Source organism: Mangifera indica, chromosome 10, assembly GCF_011075055.1.
Source record: "Mangifera indica cultivar Alphonso chromosome 10, CATAS_Mindica_2.1, whole genome shotgun sequence".
NCBI classification, from domain to species: domain Eukaryota; kingdom Viridiplantae; phylum Streptophyta; class Magnoliopsida; order Sapindales; family Anacardiaceae; genus Mangifera; species Mangifera indica.
Genome location: NC_058146.1, coordinates 16,461,708 through 16,478,806, shown reverse-complemented (window position 1 = coordinate 16,478,806; position 17,099 = coordinate 16,461,708). Strand labels below are relative to the sequence as shown.

Here is a 17,099-nt window from a genome sequence, read left to right as displayed (position 1 = left end):
TCTACTTCAAAATTTAAAGAAAAACAAATAATTTAAAATCGTTTAGAATATATTAAAGTTGTTTATCCAACCTTTTGTAGAAAGAAGGAATCTATAAAAGAAAACATTTTTTGTAAAATATATCCATATATACGAACAAGAAGTAAAACCATATTATTGAAACTGGAAATAAAAATTATAAATTGAACCCAAATATATAATTATTACTACAATTACAACTGCTCCCATTAAACAGGAATTTCTACAATCTAAAAAGCTACATGACTCTAAACTTTCATTCTAGCTTCACCCAGGGGTACTTTAGGACTACTAATCATGACTTTGCTGCATTAAATGTCAACATCTCATAGTCAGGGTGGAGGTTGAAAGACAAAGAGTGATTGATGAAAGTAAGCGCTATTGCCATGAATCAAGAAAATTAATTGATAAAAGTAAGCCAACTACTGCAAAATTGAACAGGACTTATGACAACAGGAAGACAGCCAACCTCTAGTTAAAAAATTTGGTGTCATGATCAACGAAATCTAGCCATTAATCATTAGCAAACTAGACATTCCCTGGATATTGACTAGTTAAAAAATCAAAGGCTTGCAAAATTGAGAATGATTACCTTGATGTTCGCCATAAGATTGCACATCCATCAATGGCATTTCCAGTTCGCATCTATAGAAAACTAAAACAAAGTTACACTATGACTCTCGACAAAAAAATATTTTTCCTAGTCTTTAAAACATCTAACTGTTATGATTAATGTCTGAGCTAGTTGAAAATGAGAGTATCAAATTCCCCTTTTCTTATATCCACACTATGTAATTATTGAAATAGACTCAACAGACATCATTATTAAAAAGGATAACAGATTTACACACATTTGATTCAAACTTCTGGGTTAGAAAACATAAGAAAATAAGGCAAAGATTACACATATTTGAAACAAAATGCAACCAATAAATCATGCAGAATCAAAATCATTAAGCAATAACAACTTCAATAATTCAAAGTTCGTAAATCTACAACAGAAGAAAGAAGATGGCCAAAAAAGAAAAGCATAAGAGAATAGAAAAGGAGGTCTTCATGAAGTTCAAATATTGTGTCAGCCGATTGAAAACCTGAAAACACATTATGTCAGCCGATTATAATCCAAGTTCAAATATTATTCTTCTCTTCCTCCACTCCCAGTCTACCATGTGACTCGGTATGTGATAGTAAAGTTTGCCCCGATGATCAATAGCAAGGCAGTCGGCCAGTAAATTATATGAGGGAATTATAAACTGTTCTGTCAAGCAAACAAACAAACTAACAAAGTCAGACCAACAACTGGCTTTATTTTTTAAATGAACCAATAACACACAGAAAAAAACAAATGATCTTTTACACTAAGCTAAAGGGTGTAAAATTTGAACTTTGAACTAAAACATGCAAATTTATTTTTTCCCAAATTCAACATACGAAAATGACAAAGCAAGAAGAAAATTAACAGAATTAGGTGGCGGCGGCACCTTGGCATACTCTCATGTCCGATTATCCGACGGCTTGCGACGGTGGGCCTGCACTGCTTGATTTTGATTTAGATTTAATATATTTTAGGTGAAAAATGTATTCAAATGATTAGAATATCTTCACTTTTATAAAACTCAGTTGTTAAAATAAATATACAACATAAACATTATAAGAAAATCCTTGTAGAAACGGACATTCCGCTAGCTCATTAGCCTTTTTTAAGGCCAAAAGACTATTTCCCATCCAAGTTTAGATATGTTCTTAAAGTTACATTTATAAGATTTGAAAAAATTTTAAATCTGAGTTATCTATTTAAAATTTCAGTTAAGATTAGGGATAAAACTGTTATTTAATAAAAAAATTTAAAATATTAAAATTTAATTGTATTTGCTCATCTCAGTTTGAAAATTTCACAATTTTCTCTGACCCAAAGTTTAAAAAATCAACATCTACACCCAAGGTTTGTAAATATTTCGTTATCCAGATTTAGACAACAAGTGTCATCTTTCAAAGGACAATACTTCGTTGTTTTTAGGTTTGAGGTAAAGTTTCTAGTAATTGAGTTTAGATTAGAAACTAACAATTATGGCATGGCGGAAGGGTGAAGAAAAACCCTAAAAATTTGAAAAGAAAAATATCTTTCTTCAAAGTTAAAGGTTGGAGTGAACATTCTTTTGTGGGATATTATGATGAAATTTTTGTCAACATTCTTTTCAATGTTTTTTTTTTTTAATAAATAAGAACCAAAATTCCACACTTTCTTTTATTTATTTATTTATTTATTTTATAATACTCTAAATTCAACACGTTGAGTCACCTCATTCATCGGGGCCCTTTTTATGGTCTTTGCCTTGGGTGGGGCCTTTGAAAGTGGGGTCAGAATCTCTTTTGGAACATATTATCATTATTTCTTTCCTAACATTCTCTTCAATGTAATGGATAAAATATTGAAATTTTAATTTTTTACGTCACACACACACACACACTCACACATATATATATATATATTATATTATATAATTTAAAAAAACAAAATATTAATAAAACCAATTATTTTGCATTAAGTCAGTGGTGGAACAGGTGGTCAATTGGATGTCGCTGACTAAAAAGTTAAATATTTATATTTTGTTTATTTTTTCGGTTATTGGAATTTTACAGTTTAAACTTTATTAGTTTAATCATTATTAATTAATAATTTTAAATTTAATTTTAAGATAATCAAAATATGTAGTACTTAATATCATCTTAATAATATTATAAATATTTTTAAAATTATAAGATTATATATACACTCTATTACATCTTTATTTCTCAAAAAATAAATTAATTATTAGAAAATACATACTATATCATATGATTTATACAATATATACATCAATTTTCGATACAAATGTATAATTTTCGTTTGTTTTATATTAGATTTAACTACTGTAAAATAAAAAGACACAATTGTTATCAAAGAAAAATTTAGAATTGAGTTGACACTTTTTGAGTTTTAATTACATTTAAATTTAAACTTTGAGATTAGATTTAACTTAAAGTTTAACTTTTAATATTAGATTTATTTGAGTTTAAATTCTGATATTGGATTAAATTTTATCTACAAAATGTACATAATTATGTGAAAAATCATTTGTAAACAATACACAAGAAGTCATAGAGAAATACATAGATTTTATTTGGTTATTCTTCCCTTCTTTATTCTACTTCTTAGTTGTCGGCCTTGTTTTCTTTTATTAATCTTATTATACTCTACTCAAATCCCTTCCTAACCAACTCTAAACTCACTTCAAATGGCCATCTCAATTTCCTCCACCCAATAAATATCGACTCTCCCTCTACATAACTAAACGTATAATTAACTACTCCTTCGCTTTACCTTGTCATCTCCTCTATTGTTGTCAAAAAAAAAATTGATGGCTAGTTTGGAAAACACTTCTTATTCTTTTTCTTAAAGTCTAACACCTTATGTCTATTGTGGACGGCCTTGAGCCTCCACCTTATGTCTTGGTTCGTTATTGATGGTCATATTAACATAATTGTTTATTAAAGTGTAATTTATCTTTGGATTATTTTGTTTTTTTGAAATAGTGGTCACTTAAAGTTAAAAATGTTAATTATCCGAGAGTCAAAAAAAATTGTTTTCTTTTTCTTAAAATAAAATAAAAAATAATTAATGTTTCCCAAGTTAGAGAATGTTAGAAATTTCTTGATGTGGGCTAACATTAATTATGATTTTGATTTAATAAAACTGGATAATTGAATAGTCTAATAATAGTTTATAAATAAGCTTAAGTGATCAATAAGGATAAGTTTAATACACTTAAAAGTTATGTCTGGGTGGACAGCACAAGTGTAAGCCTTAAGGTTTATTGGACCTTGATGGGAGGTCATTTAACCTACTATAAATTGGCTAGGTCTCTGCTCCAAAACCTAATAAAGAATAAATGCAGTATAACTTACCTATTCAAAGCTATCATTCAGAGAGATTTTTGGAGTCGAAGACTAAGTCACATAAAGAGGTGATCTCGACAAATAATTTTAGGTGATTTCAATAGATTTTAGTTTCAAATTGCATAAAGATTCAGGTATTTTTAAAACCCTAAAGTTTAATTCAGTATTTTATAATCTATACGTAGATATTGAGATTATAATTGAATGATTTATTTTATTTTGTTCTATGAAATAAATCTAGCATGTCCCTCTTCACTGCCTTATCTCTTCTGCTCCTAGACTTTTTATGGGTTCTTCATCCTGCGTTCTCTGTTTCTGGCCTGTTTCCTTCTCATGGTGTGTTTTCAGCCTTTTCTCTGCAACTCCCTGGTGGTCTCTGGCTTTCTGTGGTTCTCCTCTGCATCGGCCTAGCTTCTTCCAATGTGTTCGTAGGTCCTGTGGAGGCGTCGTTATGCTACTGGTCTATTTTGGCTCTGGTTGGCTCTCTGCAGCTGCTTTAGTGTTGGAATCCTCTCATGTTCTTTTGCCTTTCTCCTTCTCTGGAGTCGCTCATCCCTGCATCCCTCTCCCCTGTTGGTTTTCTCCTGCATTTGGGTTCATTGGATATGTTGGCCTTTGTCTGCCTTACTACTGCCGAATTTGTGTTCTTAGCTGCCAGTTTTGGTGGCACCTTCCTATCCTTTCTCTCCCAGAGTCTTTCTTGTCTGTCCTGGAGCGTTCCAGCAGTGTTTTGCGTGGATGGTTCTTGGTTGTGGTTCCACCTGGTGGTTTGCTGTCCTTTGCCTAGTTCAGCTTCGCTGTCTGAGTTGGTGTCCTCCATACCCGTTGTTGTGCCATCCTGATGTTTTCTGCTCTGTTCTTGCTGGAGCTCCCATCCCTGGAAAATACAGTCTGCTTCTGCTAATCTCCTTATTTGTACTGCTGCCACTCCTGTTGGTGGTTCCTGAGTGCTGCTTCTGTTCTTGCTGGTGCCGTCGTTTTTGCTCTCTGTTGTTGCTGTTTCTATCTTTTGGTGGAAGGTGCCTCCCTGGTTCTGTTTGTTTCGGCTGCTGCATCTGTCCTTCTACTTGTGCCTTCTTCTATTTTTGCAAGCTGCTCTTTTTGGTTTCTGGTGGGCAGTTCCGGTGGATTTCTTGGCTGCCTGGTGTGTGAACGAGCTGGTGTTTCTGTGGCTTCCTAGGCATAGAGGATTGTTGTGTAAGTGAACTGTGTGGATCCAGTGGGCTCCCTGTAGTGTGGGTTGGAAGTGTTGTTTGATCGTGATTGTGGATGAACTTAGGTTGTTTGCCCCTGGCTGGTTTTTGTTAAATGTATATATATATATATATATATATATATATATATATATATATATATATATATATATATATATATATATATATATTTAAGTATCCAAATAATAATAATAATAATAGACACTATAATTCATCTCTAGTGAAAATAGGAAAATTTCAAAACCCCTATACTTTATCATTACTAAGATCCATCAATTTTAAATATTTATTACAAGAACTTGTTTTTAATCAAAGTTGACCTTATAACATGCATATACTTGCCATCAAACTCATGGTAGAGGTAGAAGGTTGCCAAACTCAGGTTGCCTCATTGAAAGGACGTTAGCTAGCCAGTTCTTCCATTTCTATCTATGAATCAAGAGCAATTATCCATAGTTAAATAACATAACATAGACAGAAAAAAAGATTAAAGGTATGTGATTGATCATTTATATTACAACTTTATTCTTATTGAAAATAGAAGGAAGTTAGCCTAAATTCAAAACCCATCTACCTTTTCTTGTTTCGATTTCTGCGAGTTGGGCTCTAATTTTGATGAGTCTTGTCACTACTTCTTTCATGGTGATCCTATCCAGAGGTGATTCTCTTGTACACTCCATAGCCAAGCTTAAGATAGACGACACACATTCTTCCTTGCTTGAGAAATGTTCATCATCCCTTACAAGCAAATCTGTGTCCACGACTTGCATCACTGTGCTGCATAATGATTCACTAACCCACCTCCTTAAGCTCATTTCTTCTGTAAACATTTCATTTGTTGGCTTCTTCTTGGTAAATGTTTCCATTAGCATGACACCATAGCTGTACACATCTCCTTGTCTAGATACCTTTCCTTCTCTCCCGTATTCTAATCACAGTAATTATATATGTACACTTTCATTGCTACACAAAAACAGTAACAAATCGAAGTTTTAATTAAAAAAATTATAACAAATGGAGGTATCAAACTATAATCTATTTTTAATGAAGGATCTAAAGTTTGTATTTTATTTAATTAATACAATTAAACTTTCAATTTTTTCTATTAAAAAACCAAATTTTCAAATTTTTTTATTAAATCACTAAATTTTCACTATTTCTTATTAAAAATACCAAACTGATGACCTTGTTTCCAAAATAAAACAAAACAAAATCAATTTAATTGTGTTTGTTTAATACATTTAATAGAAAATATTGAAGTTTGGTTTTTTATATAGGAAGATTTAAAAGTTTGGATCTTTCAAAATAAAAATTTGAAAGTTAAGTCTCTCAAATAAAAAAACAAAATTCGATCGTTTCAATAAAATAAATTGATAGTTTCATATCTCCATATGTGGTCATCTTAGAAAAAAAATGAAACAATTACCTGGTGCCATATAACCAATGGTGGCAAGGGTCTTTGTTTGCGTCATGGAGTTTTTTTCACCTAAGAGCTTTGCAATGCCAAAGTCACTTAAATGTGCAACCATATGTTCGTCTAGTAGGACATTGCATGGCTTTACGTCACAATGAATGATTGGGATTGAATAGCCAAAGTGGAGATATTCCAAAGCTGAAGCAACATCGATCATTATATTCAGTCTATGAGAAATGTCCAAAACATTCTTCTCATAGAACAACAATTTTTCCAAGCTCCCATTAGGCATGTATTCAAGTATCAAAGATTTAAAGTCATCATTTGAACAACTGCTGATGATTTTGACAAGATTTCGATGACGAACACCTCTTATCACTTCACATTCAGTTTCAAAACTTGTAAGAGCTCCTTCAAAATCCAAAAGAAATACTTTTGCTACAACCGCCATTCCGTCATCTAATCTTCCTTTGTAAACTGAACCGTAACTTCCTTTGCCAAGCAAGTTGTTCTCACTAAATCCATCCGTTGCTCTCACAAGTTCTTGGTAAGAAATTTTTCTCCATGTTCCTCCAGGACAAAAATCAACATTGGTAGTTGGCCTTGTTCTCCTTTTCCGAATAAACAAAGACATAAGAACCAGGACAACTAATGAGATTGCAATGCATGTTGGCAAAAGAATCAACAGGAAAACCTTTTTAGCCCTTGATTTTCGATGAGTGCTTTTTTGGCATGATGGAACTTGCAGTTGAGGAGGTCCACACAATGCAAGATTCCCCATAAACGATTCAGCTGAGAAATTTTTGAAGGACCCTACTCTAGGAATTTCGCCACTTAGTTGGTTGAAAGATAAATTTAGATATTTGAGATACATGAGTGCCTCCAAAGACTTGGGAATCACTCCAGAAAGGTTATTTCCAGACAAATCTAAGAATTCCAAGCTTTTTAAGTTGCCAAATGTTTCAGGAATTGAGCCTTGTAATCTGTTGTAATTTAAGGAGAGAGATTGTAGATTTTCTAGGCTTCCAATAGCAATTGGAATCTCTCCTGAAAAAAGATTCCTTGAAAGATTTATAACTATGGCAACCTTAAGACTTACAATGTCTAATGAAAGAGATCCGTCCAGAAAATTTGATGACAAATCATAGTACAAGAGATCCTTAAGGTTCCACAAAGTTGATGGTATAGAAGTTAACATGTTTGAATGTAAAAACAAATTTCTCAGTGCAGTGAGATTGCCAATACATGCAGGTATGGCTACATAGAACTTGTTTCCCCCCAAATTCAACTCATCCAATTCATTTAAATGACAAAAAGTATCTGGGATGAGTCCTTCAAATTTATTATTTTGAAGATACAAACCTTGGAGACTCTGCAATCCATCCATAGTAATTGGAATTGGTCCAACCAATTCATTATCTTGTAATTGTAGATCTATCAAGTTTTTCAAGTTTCCAATTTCTTTGGGAACTTTTCCACTAATGTTGCAATCATTTATGGAAAAATGTTCCAAAGAAAAAGAAAGATTCCCTATGGAACCTGGAAGCATGCTATTTAGTGGATTTCCGCTTAAGATTAGATATTTTAAAGTCTTGCAATTTGTCAAATTGGAAAGAAAGCTTAGATCAGGAGTAGATGTAAAGTAATTATATTGTAAATAAACTCTTTCAAGATTTTTTAAATTACCAATTGTGCCAGGAATAAAGCCTGAGAATGAGTTATTTGCGATTTCTATAATGGAGAGCTTGGAAGCATTGGTGATGAAATTGGGAAATGGCCCACTGAAATTATTTCCCCACAGGTAAAGACCCTCAAGGTTTGGAAGCTCTGCAATTGATGGAATAATTCCGAAGAGTTGATTGACCGCCAATGAAAGTATTTGCATTGTTGAAATGTTGAATATAGTAGTTGGGACAGGGCCAACTAGGTGGTTTTGTGCAAGATCCAACTGCTCAAGACTATGAAGATTGCCAATTTCATACAGTATCTCACCTAAAAAAATGATAGCTCAAATTAGTGAATTGGATTATTATAACAAAATGAAATTAATTCATTTTAATACTTTAATTTGAGAGAGGTCTATTATTTACCTCTCTCAAATTCAAAGTTGTTACTCGAAGGTGATGAGTTCCACAAGTCATAATAATATGACGTTTTGGGAGAGGTTTATTATTTACCTGTTAATTTGTTCGAGTCAAGATATAGATACTTGATTAATGTCAAGTTCCCAATTTCTCTTGGAATAGTTCCTGTTAAGTAACTATTTGGCTGTGATAATATCTCCAGTTTCACAAGATTACCAAGCTCTTTTGGAATTTCTCCTACAAAATCATTATATATGAGCAATATATAAATTAGTAATATATTATTGAATAACAAGGAATATAAAAAGAATATCTGTAGCATACCTTGTAGTTTGTTGTATCCAAGATAGATCTCTCTAAGTTGAGTCAAGTTTCCAAATTCTTTCGGAATGGCTCCTGTGAAATTATTGTGTGACAAGGATAAGTTTTGCAAGCTTCTACATTTAGATATGGTTGATGGTATTTTTCCCTCAAACATGTTAGAATGCAAATAAAGTAATTGCAGATTAGGAAGATTGTCAAAAATGCTTGCAGGGAGAGAGCCATAAAAGATGTTGTTGCTGATGTCTAGCCTTGAAAGGAAAGATAGATTCCCTAGATGAGGAGGAACGGTGGCTGTGAAACCCAAGTGAGAAATATTCAAAGCTGTTACTCGAAGGTGATGAGTTCCACAAGTCATAATAACATGAAGTTTTGAAAGAGGTTTATTATTTACCTGTTAAGTTACTATTTGGCAGTGATAATATCTCTAGTTTCGCAAGATTGCCAAGATCTGTTGGAATTTCTCCTACAAAATCATTATAAATAAGCAATATATTATTGAATGACAAGGAATATAAAAAGAACATCAGTAACTACAACTACAACAAAGTATCATCTAACATACCTTGTAGTTTGTTGTATCCAAGATAGATCTCTCTAAGTTGAGTTAAGTTTCCAATTTCTTTCAGAATGGCTCCTGTGAAATTATTGTATGACAAGGATAAGTTTTGCAAGCTTCTACATTTAGATATGGTTGATGGTATTTTTCCCTCGAACATGTTAGAATGCAAATAAAGTAATTGCAGATTAGGAAGATTGCCAAAAATGCTTGCAGGGAGAGAGCCATAAAAGATGTTGTTGCTGATGTCTAGCCTTGAAAGGAAAGATAGATTCCCTAGATGAGGAGGAACGGTGGCTGTGAAACCCAAGTGAGAAATATTCAAAGCTGTTACTTGAAGGTGATGAGTTCCACAAGTCATAATAACATGAAGTTTTGAAAGAGGTTTATTATTTACCTGTTAAGTTACTATTTGGCAGTGATAATATCTCCAGTTTCGCAAGATTGCCAAGCTCTGTTGGAATTTCTCCTATAAAATCATTATAAATAAGCAATATATTATTGAATGACAAGGAATATAAAAAGAACATCAGTAACTGCAACTAAAACAAAGTATCATATAACATACCTTGTAGTTTGTTGTATCCAAGATAGATCTCTCTAAGTTGAGTCAAGTTTCCAATTTCTTTCGGAATGGCTCCTGTGATATTATTGTATGACAAGGATAAGTTTTGCAAGCTTCTACATTTAGATATGGTTGATGGTATTTTTCCCTCGAACATGTTAGAATGCAAATAAAGTAATTGCAGATTAGGAAGATTGCCAAAAATGCTTGCAGGGAGAGAGCCATAAAAGATGTTGTTGCTGATGTCTAGCGTTGAAAGGAAAGATAGATTCCCTAGATGAGGAGGAACAGTGGCTGTGAAACCCAAGTGAGAAATATTCAAAGCTGTTACTAGAATGTGATGAGTTCCACAAGTCATAATAACATGAAGTTTTGAGAGAGGTTTATTATTTACCTGTTAATTTGTTCGAGAATAGATATAGATACTTGATTAAAGTCAAGTTCCCAATTTCTCTTGGAATGGTTCCTGTTAAGTGACCATCTGGCAGTGATAATACCTCCAGCTTCACAAGATTGCCAAGCTCTTTTGGAATTTCTCCTACAAAAACATTATAAATAAGCAATATATTATTGAATGACAAGGAATATAAAAAGAATATCTGTAGCATACCTTGTAGTTTGTTGAATCCAAGATAGATCGCTCTAAGTTGAGTCAAGTTTCCAATTTCTTTCGGAATGGCTCCTGTGAAATTATTGAATGACAAGGATAAGTTTTGCAAGCTTCTGCATTTTGATAAGGTCGATGGTATTTTTCCCTCGAACATGTTAGAATGCAAATAGAGCAACTGCAAATTGGGAAGATTATCGAAAATACTTGCAGGGAGTTCACCCGATAAGCTATTGCGACTCAAAACAAGATATTTCAGTCGACGTAACTGTGCGTATTCCTCAGGGAGAGCGCCATAAAAGCTGTTGTTGTTGATGGCTAGCCTTGAAAGGAAAGATAGATTTCCCAGTAGAGGAGGAAGGGTGGCTGTGAGACCCAAGTGAGATATATTCAAACCTGTTACTCGAAGGTGACGAGCACCACAAGTTATGCCCATCCAGTGACAAACAGAAGAACTTGCGGACCAATTACTGGCCAACAAATTGCTTGGATCATGGCTTATACGAGCTTTCAGGGCAAGAAGAGCTTGTTTGTCTGTGAAAATGTCGGTTACTTGTCCACGAACGACGGGAAGTGTCAAAAAATGAACTAAGAAAGCTAAAAAAATGCTGAGAAATAGATTTTTCTCCATGAGAGCAGAACTTCGATTTGTCGAGTGCGGGCTTGTTGACATGTGCGAGTACATGAAAATGATACTTATAAGAACTTCCAGTACATATTAGTCATTTTCCACTAACAATTTCCAATTCCAAGTCTGTATATATCAGTCAATTTCCGCAAAAAATTCCAAGTCTCCCTCAAAAAAAACTCTTTCTCTCCGTAATCACCGTCTAAATCAGAAATTGTTTAAATCAATATTTGGATAGTTATTCAAGTGTCATCAATTGAGCAATAAATGAAATATTTTGACAGTTGTTATACATCTGCCAAAATATTACGTTTTCTTTTTTATTTTTCTAATATATTTTGTGTTTTTTTTTACGGTTTTTTTCTAGTAGTTAATGGTTATGTTGACAGCTGTTATAAAGCACTATGAGCACGTCATGTTACTTGGTTATATGATTGAATGAACTTAAATTTAGGATAAAATATACACTTAATTATGTTATTATATAAATATGTATATATTTATATGTGTTATTATACAAATATGTAAATAAGTACATTTTTATATAATCAAAATAGATAAATATAATATTTCTCGATAGTAAAGTATTGAAATTTTCATATTCAATAATATGAAGGTTTGGATTTGAGTCTCTGGATAATGATAAATCTCAAAATGTTTAACAATAATGTTAAAAAATCTTCTTTGTTTTGCGGTTTGAGTTGGGATAGAATTCTGTCGCATCCCACGAAAGTTAGATAAACAAAAAAGTCTTCTAGAGAGTCATGGAAAAAGTTGATGTCATGGAAAATTTGCACAGGGATAAAAGTCAAGGAAGGGAAACTTTGAGGGGCATTTTCAAGAGCTGTATGATTCATTAATCAATACAATGCAAGGTTCACGTTCTTTTGAGTATTATCTACTCCGTGATTTACTGAAATTGACATCCAAATTTTCCACCATTCTTTACTTAAAATTCATTTGTACGTATGAATGCTAGACATAGACTTCTCTTAATGTCGGAAATAGCCTTCACTATTTTAGCAACTTCAAACTCATCTGAGTAAATAACATTTTCCCGACTGATGTTTGGTTTAACAATATTTTAATAATATTTTTTAATCTAAAATTAAGATCGGTTAAAAAAAAATTACTACATAAAGATTAAAAAAATTAAGTAATTTTTTCTATAATTTAAATATTTAAAAACTTATAATTTTACTTTTTAACATGATTATTTTATTAATTTAGAATTATATAATAATTTTAAAAAATAAAATAATAATTTTATTTTTTAATATGAGTATTTTATTAAATGAATTTAATTTTAAGTGAAAAAATGTTATTTATATTTGATTTTTAAAATAATATTATTTATACTAATTAAAGGTCAAAAAATGTAATTCATTTACTTTTTATTTCACTTTTATAGACCATTCTAGGTCCATTAATTTTTCAATTGCAGTAATAAATTGGTTCAATTGGCTTTTAGAAAACAGATCGCAGTAGTTTTCTCTTCCACGGAATCTGAGTATAGAGCATTAAGCCATGTATATTTGCTTTTATTTTTTTTTTTTAGGCTGGTAAATATATTTGCTTTCACTTTAGAAAAGAACTTATAACATATATATATATATATATATATATATATATATATATATATATATATATATATATATATATGATAAAAGTTAAACGAGAGAAAGAGAGAGAGCTTAGTTGGTAAGAAGTCAATATTAGCAAGTCTTTCCTTGCGCCCTTTCCGCCAATGTGGAATTTGTGTCTCTCCGCTAAATTGCTTTGTGGAATTTCAATTTAGATGCTCCATTTTTTCTAAAAAGTGGGGCAAATTGACTTACAAACGGGTTTAGAGATTGACTAATAAAGAAAAAGTGGCAAAAAAGATGAAGACAAATTCAGATTTTGGAAATAGTCATGTTGTTAGGTCAAGATATTATCCATTTTTTATTGACAATTTATCAGTTTTGTTTTCTGAGTTTATTTATCAAATCTTAGTTTTCCACGTATGTACATTGCTAACATCTCGACTTAGATTTGTGGGTGTTACTGTCTCTTTATAAGTATCAATATTTGTGTAATTACTACTAAAAGTTGGGATGGGAATGAGTTTAGTATTGAAAATGCAGGAGTGCATTATGCAAATACTAGCACAAATATCAATGAGTAGAAAAAAGGAAACATTATGTTTTTAAGAACAAGTCTGTATAACATTCAACCATCCATGAGTTTTTATCTCAGACAAAGACAAAGATGACTAATCTTTGTCTGAAGAAGACTTGCCGAAGAAGTCTGTTAATTATAAATCATAATCTCAAATCATGGTTATCTAACGCCAATAAGCCTATCACTGATCCATTGCCTCATCGTCGTCTCCTCTAATCCTACCACCTATAAAACGCAAAGGAAGGGAATGAGTACAAAATACTCAATAAGCAAGAATATTTTATCTTACATCTCTTCATCAAATATACTTCGCTTTCCTTTACTAACCCAATTTAACTTTATCCTAATCTAAGGTTGTTGATATCTCAACCGAATATAAGGGAATCGACATACCCACTCTAGTAACGATCTTAGCAAGTATTTTCAATCTAAGGATACTAATCGATGGACTTTACCTTAACTAAGAGTTGCCTAGGTCATGGGTACTCCCTTAATCAGCCTATAATCTAATCATCCATGTCTCATAAGTATCGTCTCATCTCATATCTCATTGGCTTGAGTTTGATCGCAGTCTAATAGTGTTGTAGGGACTAGATTGCACAATTTGAAACTCACATGGTCAAGGTGTCGAATCCCTGTACCAACTCAATCTAATTAATAAGTCAATTATGGTTCCAATAGTTAAAGGTAAGGTTGGATACGAGCCGAGCTAAGCTCAAACAGGGCCAACTCTTTTTTAGTGAGCCCAAGCTCGCTAAACACATGTTTGTGTTCAACTCGTTTCATAATTTTAGTGTTCAGGCTTAGCTCGCATCTAGCTTGAGTTCGCGTGTTCATATTTGAATTCGCTTTGGGCTTGCATTTTAGGCTTAATAGCTCGGTTTTAGGCTCATATTTCAAGGAACAAATGGTGTCATTTGTTCCAAGTTAAATTTTTTTCATTTGAGTAAGCGACTCACGAGTTGAGCTCTACTCGCTTAATTGATGTTCGAATTTGGGTTCGAATTCATTTTTTGCTTAAAATTTAGGCTTGCATTCGTACTTGAGCTAGTTCAAGGCAAGCTTAACTCGGGCTCGTTCAAGTAAAGCTTGTTTCGAGCCCAAACAAACTCTCTTCGAATCTAGCCCTGGTTTTCACTATCATGTACTTATGGCTCATGATACGGAGGTAGGTTATAAATGTTACTCATAAATAGAATTTATTAAATTTATACTTAGATTTTATCATGTAGTGTTACTTGTATCTTCAGTAACCTAATTGTACTCTTATTCGTATTCATCATAAGTGGGTAAGTTTTTCATCATTCATATTCATATGGGTCTTGAAATGAATATGATATGTACATCCAATCACATCATCCTTTTATGTTTTACTGATGTAAAATTTGTTTAAGAGTGTCACAAACTAGTTTTGATTTGTCTTATATTATAACAAACTTAGTCATTTTTTTATGGCACCCTCACAGTTGCAACGGCAAGCTTGTAAGAGTTTTGAGGTATATTAAGGGTACTCTGGGTTATGGTTTCTTTCAAACCAACTTCAGATTTAATATGGAAGCAAAAATATTTTGTGTTTACATTTTTTACATATAAATATTAATATATTGTTATGAAATTAGGTATTATTTTATTATTAATTTATATTTATTTAATTATATTATGATACATTCAAATTGTATATATTTAAATATCAAAAATATTTATGCAAAATTTTATTGATATAATATTCTATTTTTATGAAAAACAAAAGATATTATTAGATAAATAAACAAATAGAAAAATATTATTAAATATTTAAATAAAAATAAAAAATGATTTGATGAACATATATACGTAAAAAGACATTGAGGGATTTTTACTTTAAAGGAATTGTTATCATTCAAGAAAAGAAAAAAAAGCAATGAAAATATTAATTTTATATAATAGAAAAACAATAAAACTATGTATATTTATATATATACTTATATGTGTCATTATATGATTGAGTGCTCTTAAATATGTATATATTTATATATCCAAAATATATACATATAATATTTCTCAATAGAAAAAATAATAATAACAAATCAAAATTAAATCAAATAGGAGGATATCTTCAATAATATAGGAGCTCTAATATGTCTTATGTTATGAACAAACTTAGCCAATTTTTAAAGGTACTCTCACAGCTGCAGTGGCAGGCTTGTGAGGGAGTTTTGAGATACATTAAGGGTACTTTTGATTATGGATTTACTTTCAAACTAACTTTAGATTTGATATGGAAAACGTTGATTGGGCTGATACTGTAGCAGATAGAAGATCTAAGAGTGGTTTTTGTGTGTTTTTAGGGTAATAAATTGGTTCAATGGACTTTTAGAAAACAGATTGTACTAGTTTTCTCTTCCACAGAATCTGAGTATAGAGCATTAAGCCAAGTAGCTGCAGAAGTGGCTTGCATCAGGAATCTATTGGAAGAAATTCAGTTTCCTTGTGCTAAGCAAGATGCCTTGTGGCGTGATAATTTAAGTGTTGTTGGAGTAATTGTTATTCAGTATGTTACATTTGAGAATCAGAATTCATCAGTAACAAGTATTCTCACTAAACCACAAACCACTGACAGATTTGTAATGGTTGGAAATAAATTGAACATTAGTAAACATAGCAGTAGTATGTGTTCAGAAGAAAATAATGAGAGTGATGGAGTTGTGACAGAAGAAATACAGCATAAAACTCTACTGAAGAAACGGAAAAGTTGGGTGATGAATAAGGCAGGCATAGGAAGAGGGAAAGAAAAGGTCTGTGAGAATTATGAGTTCTGATGCTCCAGCTACATGTTCTCTGACATAATCAACATCCAACTCTAATCAAATCTAAAGTTGGATTAAAAGTAACTCCATTATCCAAAGTACCCTTAATGTATCTCAAAACTCTCTTACAAGTTTGCCACTGCCGTTGTGAGAGTACCTTAAAAAATTGGCTAAATTTCTTTACGATATAAGACAGATTAGACCTGATTAATGTGAGATATTATAGTGCCCCTATATAATATTGGATTTTTAAACACCTCACCATCTTCTACAAACAATTCCGTTCCTGCAACTAGGAGTAGGACAACTTTTGCACCCACTCAATTGTGCTTTTGCAAGTATATTTTGACTGACATAAAATTAATAAACAAATCACTAGTTTTGTAAGCCTCCAAACCCAATAAATTCTTTAGAGCAAACAACAAATTCATTCATGATATTATCTCCTAAATATATCCCCTATACTCATTTTTATTTCTTAGTACACACAATCATAATCTAAATGTCTGAGTTCCTAAAATCTAGACTGTGATACTAGCTATAACATCCCACTCCAAAAGTCTTATCTTTTGCAGTAAAGTGCTACTATATCTAATCATACATGTTTCATAATCTCAATATACATCTATAACATTCCACCCTGAATATCCTATTATTCGGGGTTATAGTGCTACTACAATCTATTATGCATGGATGACTATCTCAATTTAAACCATTTAATCTAAAATTAAATATGCATAAATCTACACCATGTCTGAATAATTCCTCTCAAGTCTTTATTAATGAAAATAAAAATTGTTTCAA

At 31.9% G+C, this 17,099-nt stretch overlaps 1 protein-coding gene across 4 annotated transcripts in view; it reads right to left on the bottom strand.

Moving 5' to 3' along the window:
• LOC123228165 (receptor kinase-like protein Xa21) overlaps nt 1-17,099 on the bottom strand; it is an 87,187-nt gene that overhangs the window by 60,427 nt on the left and 9,661 nt on the right. Inside the window, exon 12 of one of the 4 annotated variants that reach the window (XM_044653452.1) lies at nt 8,991-9,062. The exons of the other annotated variants lie outside the window; for them this stretch is intronic. Within the exon in view, the coding sequence (XP_044509387.1) occupies nt 8,991-9,062 (72 nt within the window). The remainder of the gene's footprint in view (nt 1-8,990; nt 9,063-17,099) is intronic. 4 annotated transcript variants of the gene reach the window in all.